At 44.4% G+C, this 17,436-nt stretch overlaps 1 protein-coding gene across 1 annotated transcript; it reads right to left on the bottom strand.

The window, feature by feature from the left end:
* Nucleotides 1-1,486: 1,486 nt before the first annotated feature.
* Nucleotides 1,487-2,765, bottom strand: PPP1R3G (protein phosphatase 1 regulatory subunit 3G). Its single transcript, XM_032222687.1, has one exon. The coding sequence runs from the start codon at nt 2,612-2,614 to the stop codon at nt 1,583-1,585; it is 1,032 nt and encodes a 343-aa protein (XP_032078578.1). The 5' UTR covers nt 2,615-2,765; the 3' UTR covers nt 1,487-1,582.
* Between the last annotated feature and the right edge of the window lie 14,671 nt (nt 2,766-17,436).

Raw genomic sequence — 17,436 nt, 5'->3', positions numbered from 1 at the left:
GATTCTGAAAATTGAAATCAGAGACACTTAGATTGCAGAAAATTGCCATACACCTGCAGTTTTGTCTTTAAAAGGCAAATATGTTAATGTTTAATGTTAAACATTTATATAGTCACCCTTTCACGTAACCAACTCTGCACTGTTAAATATGAAGGGAATTTACATTGAGATCTTAATTCAACCTGATTGCTAAACAAGTTTATTTTAGATCACTCAGTTGACGAGCTCTGCAAGAAACTATTCAACTAATGAACAGTTTACTTAACTGTTCCTTCACAATTACAATTCAGTGTTGTGCTCTCCCATCTATTACAGTTAGGTAAGTTTTCAAATTTCAACATGAGATGACTTGGAGATACAGGATCTGCAGTTTAAAGAATAAAGTAGCCATCAAGCAGAAAATCATTTAATTTGCACTGCTCACTACTCATAGTGGGCCCAAGAGGGTAACTATCATTTACTTGTCCTCTTATAAAATTATTACACTCCAATGGTGGGAGGGGGATGTAATTCGCACTTAGACAGAACACCTCCACTGTTCTGTTGTAACTCCTTTTCCTCTGGTCATCCTCTCTGCATATACAAGAGTCAACCTACTAATAGTCATTCAGATTTGAGTTCTCACATACATACTTAGTTCACAGCTTATACGGATCTCCAAATAGCGTGGGAATTGTTCTTAAGACATGTGATCCCTGGATAATGGAGCAGACATTAAAATTTTCAACGCAAACCATGCACCCTTTATTCAAGACCTGATCAATTCCTGTGCTAAGAAGTGTTAAGTAATATTTTAAGTAGTTTCCAACATAACTATCACCTACAGTAAAATAAGAGTAGTCATCCCTTATAGACTTGATATTTGCAAACATAACATAATTTCACAGCTGCAATTATTTGCAATTATTTGTTCTAAGGCACAATAGGGCAAGGGGAAACCTTCAAACATTCAAACATTTTTTGCTCTAGTTATTCCAATTCCCAGAGAAGTGTTCTGAATTCGGGACAGCAGCAATTCTAGGCTTTGTAGAAGTCACTGCCTAAAACAGGAAAAAGCAGCTCAAATCAACAAATGGCTTTTTAAAGGGGACAAAGTTCCAATCCTACTGTAGTTCTTTTTCTTTTTCCATACCCAAAAGTGAATATAGCCCCAACTATAGGGCAAAAAAAAAGACTTCGCAAGGATTGCTATCCAATGGGTCTTAAAGCATTCTCATTTCCCGGGTCAAAAAGTGCCAGAAATATTCGGGATTCTTCTAATAACTCAAACAAGGAACGTCTTCTCTCTCTCTCCTAAGCCGGACCACGATTCTCCTCCCCACTATTCGGGCTGGCTGCCTCTTCGATCCAATTCGAAGCCCGCAAAGGCTTATCAGGCTGGCGGGGCAAGGATGACTGAAGCGCGAAGTGACGTGGCTGGCTTATCTCGCAAGTTTGGCAAGGGGCGCAAAGGCAAGTGGTGGATAGGATTCCGCCCTTAGGATGCTGCGCTGCAGGACTCCGGAAGATCGTAATGACGCAAGGCAAATTAGGCTGGTTTTTTGGAGCAATTTCGGGCTCTCTCGCAACCTCCCGAGTCTCATCACAGGGGAGTCGCGGGCTTCTCGGCACTGCAATCGCGGAGGGTGTAGTTGGCCCCGCCGTTGTTGTCCCAATGCTCCCCTTGCTGGCTCCGGTAGCAGATGGCGAAATGCACGGCCGTCCCGTTCGGCAAACCGGGAGGCAGGCAGAGCGAGAACTGGTAACGCTCGACCGGAGCCGAGCCGTCCGAAGGGTCCCCGCCATCGGGCAGCGGCAGAGCCGGGACGTCGAGGAAAGAAAGCCACTCGTTGAAAGTGTAGCGCACCGTCACCTCCTTGGAGCCCGGGCAGCTCAGCACCCTCGCCACGCCGCGCACGTCCGTGGGCGCCCCGCCGAGCGCCGTGCCCGCCACCTCCTCCAGGCAGACGCGGTCCCGCCGCAGCCGCTCGGCGCCGTTGGGCTCGTCCGCCCCATCCAAGCGGAGCGGGACCTGGGGCGGAGACCGAGGGAAAGGCGACGCGGCCGACGCGCAACCCCCCAACTCGGCCAAGGCGGCGGTGAAGTCCTCGAAGTCCCTCTGGCGCATGGGGAAGCTTTGCAAGCGGGAGAGGACGGCGTGGGGCACCTGCGGCTCCTCGGCCGCGCTGTAATGCTTCACGCTGGCCAAGCACAAGCCCAGGGCGTCGGCGAACTGCACCCGCTTGGTGCAGCAGCCGCCGCGGAGGGCCGCCGTCGGGGAAGCCGCCGCGCCGCCGTCCTCGTCCTCATCACTCTCGCTCCCGTCGCTGTCGCCCGGCAGCAGCCGCCTCTGGAAGAACCGCACCGGGCTGTCCGGCAGTGAGAAGGAACGGCCGGGGCGGCGGCGGCGCCACTCCAGCAGCACCTCCTCGTCCTTCTCCCGGGCGGCTGCAGCGTTGCAGTCCCGCTCCGGCTGCTGGTTCTCCTCCGCTGCTGCCGTCGCCGCTTCTTCCTCCTCCTCTTCGGCGTCTTCTCGCCATGCTGGGGCTAAGGCAGCTTCTTCGTTGGGCTGGGACTCCCCGAAGGGAGCAAAAAGTTGCCCCAAACTCAGGACTGCCGAGCCGCGGGTCTCCATCGCATGGCGCCGAGCGCTACGCCAAAAGCTCCCGCTTCGGGAGAAGCCAGCTTCGCCTTTTTTTTTTCCCCACCCCGCACCCCTTGCCGCTCTTGCTTCGGAGTTTCGTGGGAAGCAGCGCTGCTCCGTTGCAAAGCAGGTCGCTTTATCTCTATGGGTGGCAAGGAAAAGGCATTCGGACCAGGAGGCACGCCCCCTTTTCCCCTGGCCTCTCTCCCTCCCTCTTCCCCCCCTCCCACGAGGAAGGGCGGGGCGGGGCGGGGCCTCCCACAAGAACCCGTAAGAAGAAGGGCGGGGCGGGGCCTCCTACAAGAACCCATAAGAAAGAAAGAAAAGGGGGCGGGGCCTCCCACAAGAACCCGTAAGAAAGAAAGAAGGGGAAAAAAGGATGGGGCGGGGCGGGGCCTCCCACAAGAACCCGTAAGAAGAAGGGCGGGGCGGGGCCTCCCACAAGAACCCGTAAGAAAGCAAGAAAAAGGGGCGGGGCCTCCCACAAGAATGCGTAAGAAAGAAAAAAGAAGGGCGGGGCGGGGCGGGGCCTCCCCACAAGAACCCGTAAGAAAGCAAGAAAAAAACGACATTCGCCAGAAGCTCAAACGCACGTAGCCTCCCCGCGCGGGCGCGCGCGCCTCACTCTCGTGAGGTAAAAGGCGTGGGGGGGGGGGCGGGGGGAGAGGGCGGAGATGGAGTATAATAATTTAAGCGGGAACAAGACCTACCCCCCCCCCCGGGGCGGGGCCGAATGGTTTTAAAGGCTCCCAGCGCGCGCGCACACGGACGCGCGCGCACACACACACCCCCCTTCTCCTCACGCTTTCAGGCCCGGCCTTGCCACGCCCACCCTTCTCCACATATGGTATTATCTGCGACGTTGAGGAGAGGTTTTGGGGAGCGCGGAGGTCCCGGAGAGGAAATGAAATAAGAGAAGCCTTTTCTTCGCCACAGGAAACTCTTTTTTTCCCGATTCAAGCCCTTTAGTCGACCACCGCGACAGCCCCACCCCCTTTCCTCCTCCTCGCTCTATTCTCTTCTGTGATTGGGGGATTCAAGGGTCGGTGTTGGTGCAGCTGCGCAATGTTGGCTATATTTATAAAGGGGTCTCCAACCTTGGCAACTTTAAGCCTGGAGGACTTCAACTCCCAGAATTCCCCAGCCCGCAGCCCCACCCCTTTTCTCCTCGCTCTATTCTCTTCTGTGATTGGAGGATTCAGGGGTCGGTGCTGGTGCAGCTGCGCGATGTTGGCTATATTTATACAGGGGGTCTCCAACCTTGGCAACTTTAAGCCTGGAGGACTTCAACTCCCAGAATTCCGCAGCCCCACCCCTTTCCTCCTCCTCCTCGCTCTATTCTCTTCTGTGATTGGGGGATTCAGGGGTCGGTGTTGATGTAGCTGCTTTATACAGGGGTCTTCTCCAACCTTGGGACCTTTTAAGCCTGGAGGACTTCAACTCCCAGAATTCCCCAGGCCGCGGCCCCACCCCTTTCCTCCTCCTCGCTCTATTCTCTTCTGTGATTGGGGGATTCAGGGGTCGGTGTTGGTGTAGCTGCTTTACAAAGGGGTCTCCAACCTTGGCAAAGCCTGGAGGACTTCAACTCCCACAATTCCCCAGGCCGCAGCCCCACCCCTTTCCTCCTCCTCGCTCTATTCTCTTCTGTGATTGGGGGATTCAGGGGTCGGTGTTGGTGTAGCTGCTTTATACAGGGGTCTTCTCCAACCTTGGCAACTTTAAGCCTGGAGGACTTCAACTCCCAGAATTCCCCAGCCCGCAGCCCCACCCCTTTCCTCCTCGCTCTATTCTCTTCTGTGATTGGAGGATTCAGGGGTCGGTGTTGTTGTAGCTGCTTTATACAGGGGTCTTCAACTGGGAGTTGAAGTCCTCTAGGCTTAAAGTTGCCAAGGTTGGAGACCCCTTAGAGCTGCTGTCCGGAGTCAACTACTATGCATTACCCTGGAAGGGTTTATGGCGATTCTTTTACGCTGCATGGCCAACCGTATACTACAGTGGTTCCCAAACTTGGCAACTTTTAAGACTTGTGGACTTCAACTCCCAGAATTCTCCAGCTAGCTCTTCTGGCTGGAGAACTCTGGGAGTTGAAGTCCACAAGTCTTAAAGTTGCCAAGTTTGGGAACCACTGGTATACTAGAAGAGAGGAGGGACATAGAAAACATATTCAGGGGTCCCCTTTGGTTGTTCGGCGAACCCCCTCTATTACAACATGTGGGCAATTCGACTCTTGTCGGGAGAAGCGTTGCTGTCAGTATCTAGCAGGAGCCCGTGGATGATTTTGAACCCAGCCTTATCTAAATCAGTGTTTCTCAACCTTGGCAACTTGAAGGTGTCCGGACTTCAACTCCCAGAATTCCCCAGCCAGCATTTGCTGGCTGGGGAATTCTGGGAGTTGAAGTCCGGACATCTTCAAGTTGCCAAGGTTGAGAAACACTGATCTAAATTATTGTCCCACACAATTTAGGTTACACTGTAGCCTCCCGGCCTTTAGCAAGAGTCTCAAAATGTGGCCCTTCCACATAATTTGGAGTGCTAATCTCTCTCACTCACACACAACACCACAAAATGCCTTTTAAGGGTGGGGAAAACAGGGAAGCAGCAGAACATAGATTAACCTTTCCCCCCCCCCCCATCTGGTTTAATATGACATACTGACTGAAGATAAAATTCTATGAAATGAGTAAAACCTATTACAGATTCTGATTCTGGTTTGAGGTTAACCTGCTTCTCAAATGTAGGTTAATCTGTAGGAAGTTTATCACCCAGCCCTCTCCCAGAAAAATTGAAATATGCTAGGAAATATTGAAAAGGCAGAATATTTATCTGGATGTGAAAAGAAAGAAACACGTTTTAAAAGACAGAATAGCTGCCTGCAGCTTCCTGCCCATCCCCACTTTGTCAATGGGCCAATAAGAAGGCCCAGGTAGGCCACTTTACATAATAAAGAGTTCTCCCCTTCAGGTCCAGGGGAGATGGGATTAAAGCATGATAATATTGGCCCCTACTGACCACATGGCATCTTAGAACTCAACCAAACCTGGATTCAAAACACAGCCCAGAGAGTTGTCCCTGCATGACCCCATGGGAGTCTGACAACCAATCAGAATACATGTCTTACACAGGAACAGGAAACAGAGAGGTGGGACTGAACAGGTTATAAAAAGCCTAGCAAGCCCCTCCCTCAGCCCTTCTCTTCTTCTCCACCAACATTGAAGCATGTGATCCCCTTTTCTGTTCAGGGCTCAAGCCATCTGGTCCTGTCCACCATTAAAACCATCTTTCCAAGCAGCCTCCATGTCTCCAGTGTCTTTTTCCCCACTTGGAGCTGAACCCAGAAGGACATTTCTTTCATCAAATCAATGGCTTGGGTTTCAATGATAGCTAGGCGTAATCCCATGCTTTAACATGCTTTGTGAGCTTGTGCAGATTCATGTTTTACAATTTTTCAGTGAGCACCATGGAAAGCAAACACTGGACTGAAGTGGTCTTTGATTTTTTTTGATGTACAGAATTGCTTCTCCTGCAAAACAATACAGTGGAGAACTCGTGTGTATTGTAATTTCTATAATAACCAGCTTCTTCTATTTGTTCCTCTGTAGACTTTTAGGATACTAACTAATGTGCATTGGCCATGTTAGCTAGAGCACGAAACGGATTGCTTTTATAATTGCAAATCTTCCACTTAAGTGTTCTGAAATTTGCAGTTTTAATTTGCGCATTACAATTCTATTTTATTCACTAAGAAGTTCCCTTGACTTTAATGAAAGAAGTCCAGATGTTTTGTGCCAATATAAATGAGTACAGAGCACAGCACTGAGACTTCTAATTAAATCAAGAACTGCAAACTTCTTTGGCAAATTCATTGCCTTTGTGAACACTGAAAAACTGAGTATTGCTTTAAGCAGCTTGCAGCCAGAAAAAGGATAATTCATTTTCAGTCACCTGGGGATTACATTGTTGCATTTAATAAAAACTAAATGAAGTAAAATTCAGAATACCTAATTAATTTTTTAGCAATTTGAAATTATATAAGTTATCTTTAAATCAGCTAATTTGGAAGGATTAGCAGGCAGGAAAAAATATGTCCAATTACATTTTATTAATATATGGAAAATACACATATCTTTGACTCTGCATTTCCACCTTACGGATATTCTGTGAGAGTATAGTAAAATGTACAAGGAAACATAACATTCCAAGAAAGAAAAGGACCAGGCCAGGTCAAATTGTTCAAATTTGACAAACTTCCAAACTGATTTTGTTACAGCTGAAGCTACTTGTACTCTAAAATAGTACAGCCCAGTAGTAGCCTCCTTCCTTTCCCCCTTAAATAGTTTTCATTCCTGGTGACTCTGGGGCATGTGTGTGTGTGTGTGTGTGTGTGTGTATGTGTGTGTATGTATATATATATGTATATGGGAGGAAGATCACTACTTCCATTCTCTGTCCTTCGGCTCGTCACAAGAGACCATCCAGGCAGAAACCCAATATTTTTACTGTTGCCTTTTTGTTACATTTTGTTGTATTTGTGCTGATAAATAAAGGGAGACTAGTATAGATCTATTTCAAGCTATTTAGCTCTCATCAGCTAGCCATACCCTTACTGGGATTTGAACCTGGGCTATATTACATACTAGGCAGACATCTTAGCCATTAGGCCACAGGCTCTTATCCGTTATCAGCAAAGTCTCCCTTTATTTATTTATCAGCACAAATACAACAAAATGTAACAAAAAGGCAACAGTAAAAATATTGGGTTTCTGCCTGGATGGTCTCTTGTGACGAGCTGAAGGACAGAGAATGGAAGTAGTGATCTTCCTCCCATATTTGGGCATACCAGGGGTTGTAAAAATCTAATAGATACCTTTCACCCTGGCTCTGCTGATAACGGATCAGAGCCTGTGGCCTAATGGCTAAGATGTCTGCCTAGTATGTAATATAGCCCAGGTTAAAATCCCAGTAAGGGTATGGCTAGCTGATGAGAGCTAAATAGCTTGAAATAGATCTATACTAGTCTCCCTTTATTTATTTATCAGCACAAACACAACATATATATATATATATATATATATATATATATATATATATATATATATATATATATATATATATATATATATATATATATATATATATATATATATCATTTTTAGATAAGGAAATTAAAAGGGATATATCTGCTAAGTGTTGCCCCTTCATACTCATGCATTTAATCAGCAAGAGTTTACACTAAATACGTAAATTATACATTCTTCAATTCTGAATGCTTTCTGGTAGAAGAACAATCAGGCTTCAGAGTTATTCATTCCCTATTAGACCAAGTCCAAGTCTGTATTCTACAACACTTAATGAAAATCACACTTCTAAACTTGACTTTTATTTATATGCAGCCTTTACACAACCAGCCTTTCTGTCTGCTTTGTCAAAAGGCAAGTAATGCCTGGAACCCGAGAATTCTTTGGTGGGTTGCTGTCTGCTCCTGCAGTTGTGCAAATGTAATGGAAATTCATGCTTGAAATTTCACTGTGTGATTTTATAAAAGAAATCCTGATCTGAAGACAAGGTTGGATCTTGGCACCATATCCACACTTAACATTTATATTAATTAATTGCCATGATATCTTGGCCAGCTTAACTCATAATCTTCCAAAGCTGGCCAGCAAGCAGACTGCAACTCTCCTTTTGCACAATGCTATTGTGGGAGATTGCACTGGGCTTAAAGTAGCCTTATTATGTTCACTTGTTCATTTTTGCTGGGAAGAAGATTTAAAGATAAAGCTTTCCAAAGCTAAGGTTGTAATTTTTGCTAAACCCCACAGTCTGATTTTGAGTGTTAAATATACATGTAAAAGATCCAGGAAAAAATTGTAAATATCTGAACATAGTTTTTCAAGCCTTGATGATATTTCCCATAAAACATGTCTTTTAAAACATGTTTGTTTCTTTTCACATCCAGAGAAATATTCTGCCTTTTCAATATTTCCTAGGATATTTCATTTTTTCTGGGAGAGGGCTGGGTGATAAACTTCCTACAAAACCTAATCCTAATGTTACCATTTTAAAACCTGTAGCCTCTCTGTGTGCATATACGGCAATCCCATGAAGTCAACAAAATAAAACTGGGTTTAGGGAAGAATAATTGAACAGAACCGAAATAGAAATAATTAGAAAAGAATAATTGTGCAGGGGGGAAAGAAAAGCAGGAGGAGCCATCCCAATTACTCTTCCTAATGACATTTCAATTGAACTGAACAGAGGCAATTCTTCTCTTTCTTGCAGCCCTTCGTACAGGTTGTCAAAATGCACCTGGGAAGGTTTATAAGTTCAAAAGTTGGTTTCGGGAAAGGAAAGAAGAGACAATGGCTCTGGTCTGTTGGACTAGATTTTTTCCCCCGGGGATCACAGGTATTTGGAATGGAATGCAGGGACTGCTGTAGCACAGGAAAAAAGCTAAAAACCTTATTCGAAGCATCTTTATTGCTTTATAATGATTTTAGCCTGCTTTCCATTAAAGTAATCCTCAAACAGGAGGCAATAAAAGAAACGCATAAAGCACACGTAATATCCACAAGCAAACAAATTTCCCCAAGTTTAAAGCTAGAGGAGAGGGCCAAAGATGAAAGAAACAGCTGCCACCAAGCTCAACAAATCTTAGGGGCAAAGTATTTGTATGCACTTGACACTGAAAGTGCCACCCCACTTGATTCAATACTACTGTATTTTTATTGGTTATCCAACCTTGGTTTCAAATTATTTTAATTAAATGTGAAGCTGATCTGCAAGATAGTGAAATTGCAGCCTCTGGTTTCCTTCTTCCTGTCTCTGGCCTCCACGGGTAGTTTCAGAAAATAAAAATGACAACAGACAGCAAACTTACCAGTTTTTCTGCCAGTAAAGAATTTTTTTTAAAACTTCTCCCTCACCCTGTAGCCCCATGATAGTCACTTTGTGGGAGCATCTGGAATGCACTGGAAATTTTGAATGAGCCTAAAACGACGGATGTGCCACTGTTTTAGGATCCACAAAAATTACTTCGTGAGAACGCATTCTTGTTTTATATTGTAGGAAGTTGTCACCCAGCCCTCTCCCAGAAAAAAATGAAATATCCTAGGAAATATTGAAAAGGCAGAATATTTCTCTGGATGTGAAAAAGGAAGAAACATGTTTTAAAAGACAGAATGGCTGCCTGTAGCTTCCTGCCCATTCCCACTTTGTCAATGGGCCATTAAGAAGGCCAAGCTAGTCCACTTTACATAATAAAGACCTCTCCACTTCAGCTACAGGAAAGCATGACAATATTGGCCCCAACTGACCACATGGCATCTGAGAACTCAACCAAACCTGGATTCAAAACACAACCCAGAGAGTTGCCCCTGCATGGCCCTATGGGAGTCTGACAACCAATCAGAATACATGTCTTACACAGGAACAGGAAACAGAGAGGTGGGACTGAACAGGTTATAAAAAGCCTAGCAAGCCCCTCCCTCGGCCCTTCTCTTCTTCTCCACCAACATTGAAGCATGTGATCCCCTTTTCTGTTCAGGGCTCAAGCCACGTGGTCCTGTCCAACAATAAACCATCTTTCCAAACAGCCTCCGTGTCTCCAGTGTCTTTTTCCCCACTTGGAGCTGAACCCAGAAGGACATTTCTTTCATCAATATTTTCTCTAAAGTGGATAATATGTTGATGGTATTCAACAGACATTCATCCGGTTACACAGACTCTGCAATGCCTACAATATAAATCCTGAAACAAAAATAATAGTATTCCCATGACTAATATTTTCCTATTACTATTCACCTTTACTACCCCTGTGGAAAACGTAATAAATGTAATGAATCCTCTCTTACGAAAAACCCACAAAAAAAACCCAAAAATTGTATTACTATTTTCTCTCTGAAAGCTATGGAAGCGACTCCCTACTGAAGCTAATATTCCAGAACTTCCGCACAATTTTCACTCCCGTCAATTAAAGCCAAATTCACTTAAAAACACTTTACTTAAATTACAGGCAAAGGGACAGGCAAAACAATCTTAAGATATTTCATAATTTTTGCTAAGGTATCTCCATATCGTGACGAGTCTTTTGCTCTAAGAACTACAATGTAATGCAAATTGGATTCCAGTATTTTTGCATAATTTCCCTATGTATAATTTTAAACAAACCGGAGCCGAAGGGAGGAGAGGAGAGATCTAAAATGTAAGCAGGAATTCACTTTTTGATGGCCTGGTTGCCAAAATGCTTACTCGATTGGCACTAGATTTCCTTTAAAGTCTGCCAGAAGGCGAGGGGCGAAGGCTCAGACTGTGCATATTTATATGTAGTGCAGTGTGATTTTGTTGAAATAAGCAACCCTTATCCTACCACTGAATTAAAATAAAACATACGGCACCCACATTCGGTGTTAATTACCCATCAGAATACTTGATTGTTGTCTTTTCATTTTATACAAAAGGGAGGTCAGATTAACGAGCCGAGCCAGCTAGCAAGTGTTTTAACTGCGGTGTTTTTTCTCAGCCTGTCTTTTCCATTAAAAAAATCCCACAGGAAATTGTATCTACTTCAGCTCTTCGGACAGAAAAAAGGAAACACTTTTCATTAACCTTTTTCCAAGCCTTCAAGCTGAATGCTCCATCCCTTTGTGGATAGTGATACATGCCGTTTATCTTTTTTTTTTTCTCTATCTTCTTCTGTTTCTTTCCTCCAGTGGTGTCCAGTTCTTGGAGAATGCCTGCAATTTTCTTGGCAAAGTTTTTTTTTAGGTTTTCCATTGCCTGCTTCCTAGGGCTGAGAGAATGACTGGCTCAAGGTAACTCAACTGGTTTTGAGACTTGAAGTGGGACTAGAACTCAAGAGTCTCCCGGTTTCTACTCGGATGTCTTAACCAGTGGTGGGTTTCAAAAATTGTTCGAACCAACTCTGTGGGTGTGTGTCAGCACTCCTCCATTAGATAATTAGGAAAGGAAACCCACGAGACTCCATTGATAGAAATCAAGTGTACTTTTACTAATTATAAATGATCAGAAGCGTAGCAAAGCGAAGACTGATTATTTAGGCGCGAAAGCAAATGATATATAGAACAATCCATTCCCCACCCCTTGGCATCCCAGTTACAGTCCAATCATAATTCTTCCAAGAGTCAGGTGCGAGATAACTTCGAAAGGCATCACCAAGATGGAATGTCGGTGCCGTTGGCCTTGGCGGGAACCTCCTCCGCATGCGCAGTAAGACAGGCAGCAGAAACTCTAGAATCTTCCTCCAGCACAATTAGTAGTCCCCTCCCAAATACCATGCCCCTCCTCCCCGTTTCAATGGCAGCCGAAGCAGCAGCAAAGCAGAGGCTGACAGTATGGCCTCCTTTGTGGGAGTGGCTTGCAGCCCATGTGACCGGATGGGAGTGGCTTGCCGCCCATGTGACTGGATATGAAGATGCCGACGACACTTGTCAGAACCACCTTAAATTACCTCACACACAGCACTGGCATGCATGAAAATATGATGCAAACTTGTTTTTTAAAAGGCATCTTTGGTTTGCGTTAAAACAACTTCAACACACACAATGTTCTGATTGCACCACAAACGCAGTAGTCATCCTTACCTTTCACAGAGCCACTGAGTTTTATAAATAGGAGCATGATAGTGTAGAATAATCATATCCAAGGACCAGTGGTGGGTTTCAAAAAATTTTGGAATCTCTTCTGTAGGTGAGGCCTGCTTTCCGGGTCCACTGGTGGAACCTCTTCTAACCGGTTCGGTAGATTTGACGAACCGGTTCTACCAAATAGGTGCGAACTTGTAGGAACCCACCTCTGGTCTTAACCCACAATGGTGAACCTTTCTTGGCTGGTGTGCCATAAAGGGGGGGAGCGCATGGGGGGGGTCGTGCGGGGTGTGCCGCATCCATAATGCAATGCGTGCATGAGAGGCGCTCCCCCATTTTTTGCATGCTTTTTTCGCCCTCCTAGGCTCTAGAGGCTTTATAGGAGCCTGGGGAGGGCAAAAAAAGCCCCCCCACCCCCCTCTGGAGGCCCTCCGGAGGTTTCAGGAACCTTCAGGAGGCTTCCCTGAAGCCCAAAATTTTGATTGCTAAGCAAGAGCATTGTTAAGTGAGTTTCACCACATTTTCCAAGTTGGCCACCCGGTCACACGACCGCCAAGCCACTCCCACAAAACAGGCCACACCTTTTAGAATAGGTTCTAAAAAAAAATTGAAACCCACCACTGGCTCCCATCCTCACCTTAGCTCCTGCCAACCTACCAGTTCTAAAGCATACAAATGCAAATAGATAAATAGGTACCACTTCAGTGGGAGGATAACTGCTCCGTGATCTCATGTTGGCCACATGACTGTGAAAATGTCTGCGGACATGGCTGGCTCAATGGCCTTGAAACGGAGATGAGCACTGCCCCCTTCTAGGCAACAATTAGAAATGTAAAATCTTTTGTTACTGGTAGTATGGAGTTTTGCAATCCAAATATGGATGCAGTGCCTCAATTTCAGGAAATATGACAGCTGTAGCCCAGCACTCTGAGAAGGCAGTAAATTGGGATGTCATAATATCTAGCCTAGATTTAAATCTTCAGTTAGTTTTGAAATATGTTACAGAACGTGGAAAAGGCAATCTCCTTTTTTTCACTTGCTAACCTATATCTGTGTGGTTTTTGCATAGAGAAAGTTGGGGAAAATATTTGGAGGCATTATTGTTTGAAGTTATAAATTGGGGATTCAGAAGGAAGATATCTCTCTACTTCTGTAGGGAAATGGGGTATCTGTGCATTTAGCTGAATCATTATGTGTGTTTTAATGTAAAAAAAATAAAATAGGTTCCATTTCAGCAAAATAGTGATTTAAAGAACTGGGAAAACAAATCTTTCATAGCATTTTAAATTAGTAGAATAAAACAAACATGACATTAAGAGTATTCAAATCATTTGTATTTAATTATGCCCTAATTGCAACAGATTAATTGGAAAGCATGAAAATTAAAATTAAATTAACCTAATTCAATTTTCTGCTCCGTATTGCTGTCTGATATACACTTCTAGGTTTTCAGTTAAGAAGTGTAACAAGGAAATATATATAGAGAGGTAAAAAATCAAATGTTTATGGCCAGTGTGACAATTTTGAACATTTTCTGCTTTGACTGACCCATCCACACCCCACACACCCAGTTTTTACACTTTATCTTAATGGCTGCATCTATGTTTCCCTTAATATTATTTCAGTTACCCAGAAAAATATGTTCAAGCAAATAGTTCAGCTATACGAGATGCTTCATGAACAAGAGGTGAATCTCAGCAACCTGTAACATGTTTTAAAAGACAGAATAGCTGCCTGTAGCTTCCTGCCCATCCCCACTTTGTCAATGGGCCATTAAGAAGGCCAAGCTAGTCCACTTTACATAATAAAGACTTCTCCACTTCAGCTCCAGGGGAGATGGGATTAAAGCATGATAATATTGGCCCCAACTGACCACATGGCATCTGAGAACTCAACCAAACCTGGATTCAAAACACAGCCTAGAGAGTTGCCCCTGCATGGCCCCATGGGAGTCTGACAACCAATCAGAATGCATTTCTTACACAGGAACAGGAAACAGAGAGGTGGGACTGAGCAGGTTATAAAAAGCCTAGCAAGCCCCTCCCTCGGCCCTTCTCTTCTTCTCCACCAACATTGAAGCATATGATCCCCTTTTCTGTTCAGGGTTCAAGCCACGTGGCCCTGTCCACCAATAAACCATCTTTCCAAGCAGCCTCCATGTCTCCAGTGTCTTTTCCCCCCCCACTTGGAGCCGAACCCAGAAGGACGTTTCTTTCATCACTATGGAATTATTTTTGTATAGTGTCACTCTGCTGTATGCATTACTGGTTTTATCAGGCAGTACTTGTTCCCATGTCAAGTCTTAGAGGAAACAAATTCCCTGGCTTCACATATGCAACAAAATTATCTATTAACATTATTTAGGGCCAAGTAAGTATAATATGGGAAGAATGTGAATGGATCTCACCACATTATATTTCTTCTCCTGAAAAGTAACTTGGGGTGAAGAGAATCTGGAGTGCAGAGATAATCATTTAATCCTTTCCCCAAATGCTAGTCAGTTTCCAAATAAATTGCCCATACAGCTGCTATTTTCCACTGCTAATAGCAGCTTGCAGGAACACCAGAGGTAAGTGATTTAGCTTGAGGTCAGAGCCAACCGTGGATTAGTGATCCAATTATGTCTACTTTGGCTCTTTGCCTTGAAGTGTAGGCAAATCTCACACCAATATATTTTTCTCAGTAAGTTATTGCAAAGGGGGGGAAAAGGCATTGCACGTAAAAAGGAAGGCATGATTCATAATTAAGAAATGCTTATTCTTTTTCATGGAGACAGGAGAATAAAATCTCATGTTGGTGTTCCATGAAAAAATGTATGGATCCCTGTTACTTGGCAATGTGGCCGCAATTAGTATACATAAACATTTAAGTGTCAATGTCTCTGTTGGGACCCAATTGCCTGGAACACCTCGCCCTCTAGAGCAAGCATTTCTAAAGTTGGATATAAAAGGAACATTGATTACATGTGTCACTTGGAGAGAAAGAGCTGAAGGTAGGTAGGTCAGAAAATGATTGATTTATCTCTCTTTCTTTCTTTCTTTCTTTCTTTCTTTCTTTCTTTCTTTCTTTCTTTCTTTCTTTCTTTCTTTCTCTGCCCCTGGGATCTATGGAAATAATGAGAAGAAAATAAATTTGATGTTTGTCTCATAGCAACCCCAAGTAGTGGTTTTGGTTAAAGCAAAGCTGTTCAACCTTGGCATTTTAAGACTTGCAGACTTCAACTCCCAGAATTCCCCAGCCAGCCTGACATGCAAGCAACTGTTCCAGGTTGAAGGTCCATAATTTAAGCTTTTAAAAGGTTTAATCCTACACCTTGGTTATATCAGTCTCTGGGTTACTTTCGATCAGGGCTGGGTTCCTGCCAGTTCTAACCTCTTCTAAAGAAGAGGTTCCACAAATCTACCGTGCCGTTTAGAACCGGTTCCAGCTCCCTCCTCCATCATCAAGATGAACAGCAAGAGGAGGAATTCTGGGAGTTGAAGTCCACAAGTCTTAAAGCTGTCAAGTTTGAACACCCCTGGGGGTTTTTTCCCTAAAGGGTTAGGGGTGCACGGGTCTTGTAACTTGACAGCTTTAAGACTTGCGTGCTTCAAATGCCAGAGTTTCTGAGCCAACATTTTGGTTGCTAAGCAAGAGCGTCGTTAAGTGAGTTTCACCACATTTTACAAGTTGGCCACGCCCACCCAGTCACATGGCTGGCAAGCCACTCCCACAAAGCAGGCCACACCTACAGATGTGGTTCTAAAAGAAGAACAGAAGAGGTTCTAAAAAAATTTGAAACCCACCACTGCTTTAGATGCATATTTCATAACTTCCACTTTTGCTCTACTTCCTTCCCAAAAGTTTATATTGTTAAAATAAAATAAAAAATGGAAGAATAAATCTGTCTGAAAAGATTGTGAGGTCCAGATTTGATACTCAAAAATAAAAACATGTGGGATTCACAGTCCTGTAACTGTAAGGGCTCTTTTTACATACCCCTTATTAAATGGTTTTATGTAACATCAAGAATAACATCAATCAAGAAATTACATCTCTCTCCTTGCGGTTCACAGTTGAGGTGCCTTAAAGCCGTCTTTAATTGTTTCAGGTTGAGAATAACGACTCCTAGCATTGAATTTAACCTTGATATACTCTTGGCCAGAGGTCCTATAATCTTAATAAAATGAGATTTGAAAAGGGAACAACGAAGGGAGCAATGGATAAAAAAAAAAAATCTAGGAGTCATACATGAATTGAAACAGTATTTTGACTGCCTCAATTTCTGTAAGTTATAGGAAATATAGGATGCAGCAGACGAATTGTCGAGGGAATTCAATTGAAAAATCTCAGTGTTAAAACTGATTATTACAATAATCGCGAATATCACCCCTTGGTTTTATTTTTCACTCACATTTTTTGTGCAAAGGATATCCCTGCTTCCCCTTTCCCTGGCAGACTAAACCGAGACTAAACTTTCATTTGAGGTTAGGATTTCATCACCCCCCTCATTGAATCATGTCTAGCTGCAGCCCCCTTTGTTCAATTTCTTATAGCTTTTTTTTTCTTTAATTTGCTCTACCGCAGTTTTTCAACCTCAGCTCCTTTTGAGGTGGGAGGACTTCAACTCCCAGAATTCCCCAGCCAAGGACGCTCTAAGCCTAAGGCAGGACTCTCCAACCTTGGCGACTTTAAGCCTGGAGGACTTCAACTCCCAGAATTCCCCAGGCAAGGATGCTCTAAGCCTAAGGCAGGACTCTCCAACCTTGGCAACTTTAAGGCCTGGAGAACTTCAACTCCCAGAATTCCCCAGGCAAGGATGCTCTAAGCCTAAGGCAGGACTCTCCAACCTTGGCAACTTTAAGGCCTGGAGGACTTCAACTCCCAGAATTCCCCAGGCAAGGATGCTCTAAGCCTAAGGCAGGACTCTCCAACCTTGGCGACTTTAAGCCTGGAGGACTTCAACTCCCAGAATTCCCCAGCCAAGGATGCTCTAAGCCTCAGGGGTCTCCAACCTTGGCAACTTTAAGGCCTGGAGGACTTCAACTCCCAGAATTCCCCTGCCAGGACGCTCTAAGCCTAAGGCAGGGGTCTCCAACCTTGGCAACTTTAAGGCCTGGAGGACTTCAACTCCCAGAATTCCCCTGCCAGGACGCTCTAAGCCTAAGGCAGGGGTCTCCAACCTTGGCAACTTTAAGCCTGGAGGACTTCAACTCCCAGAATTCCCCAGCC

The sequence above is a fragment of the Thamnophis elegans genome, chromosome 8 (assembly GCF_009769535.1).
Source record: "Thamnophis elegans isolate rThaEle1 chromosome 8, rThaEle1.pri, whole genome shotgun sequence".
NCBI lineage: Eukaryota > Metazoa > Chordata > Lepidosauria > Squamata > Colubridae > Thamnophis > Thamnophis elegans.
The sequence above is the reverse complement of the archived record's forward strand: the minus strand, read 5'-3'. Positions and strand labels throughout refer to the sequence as shown.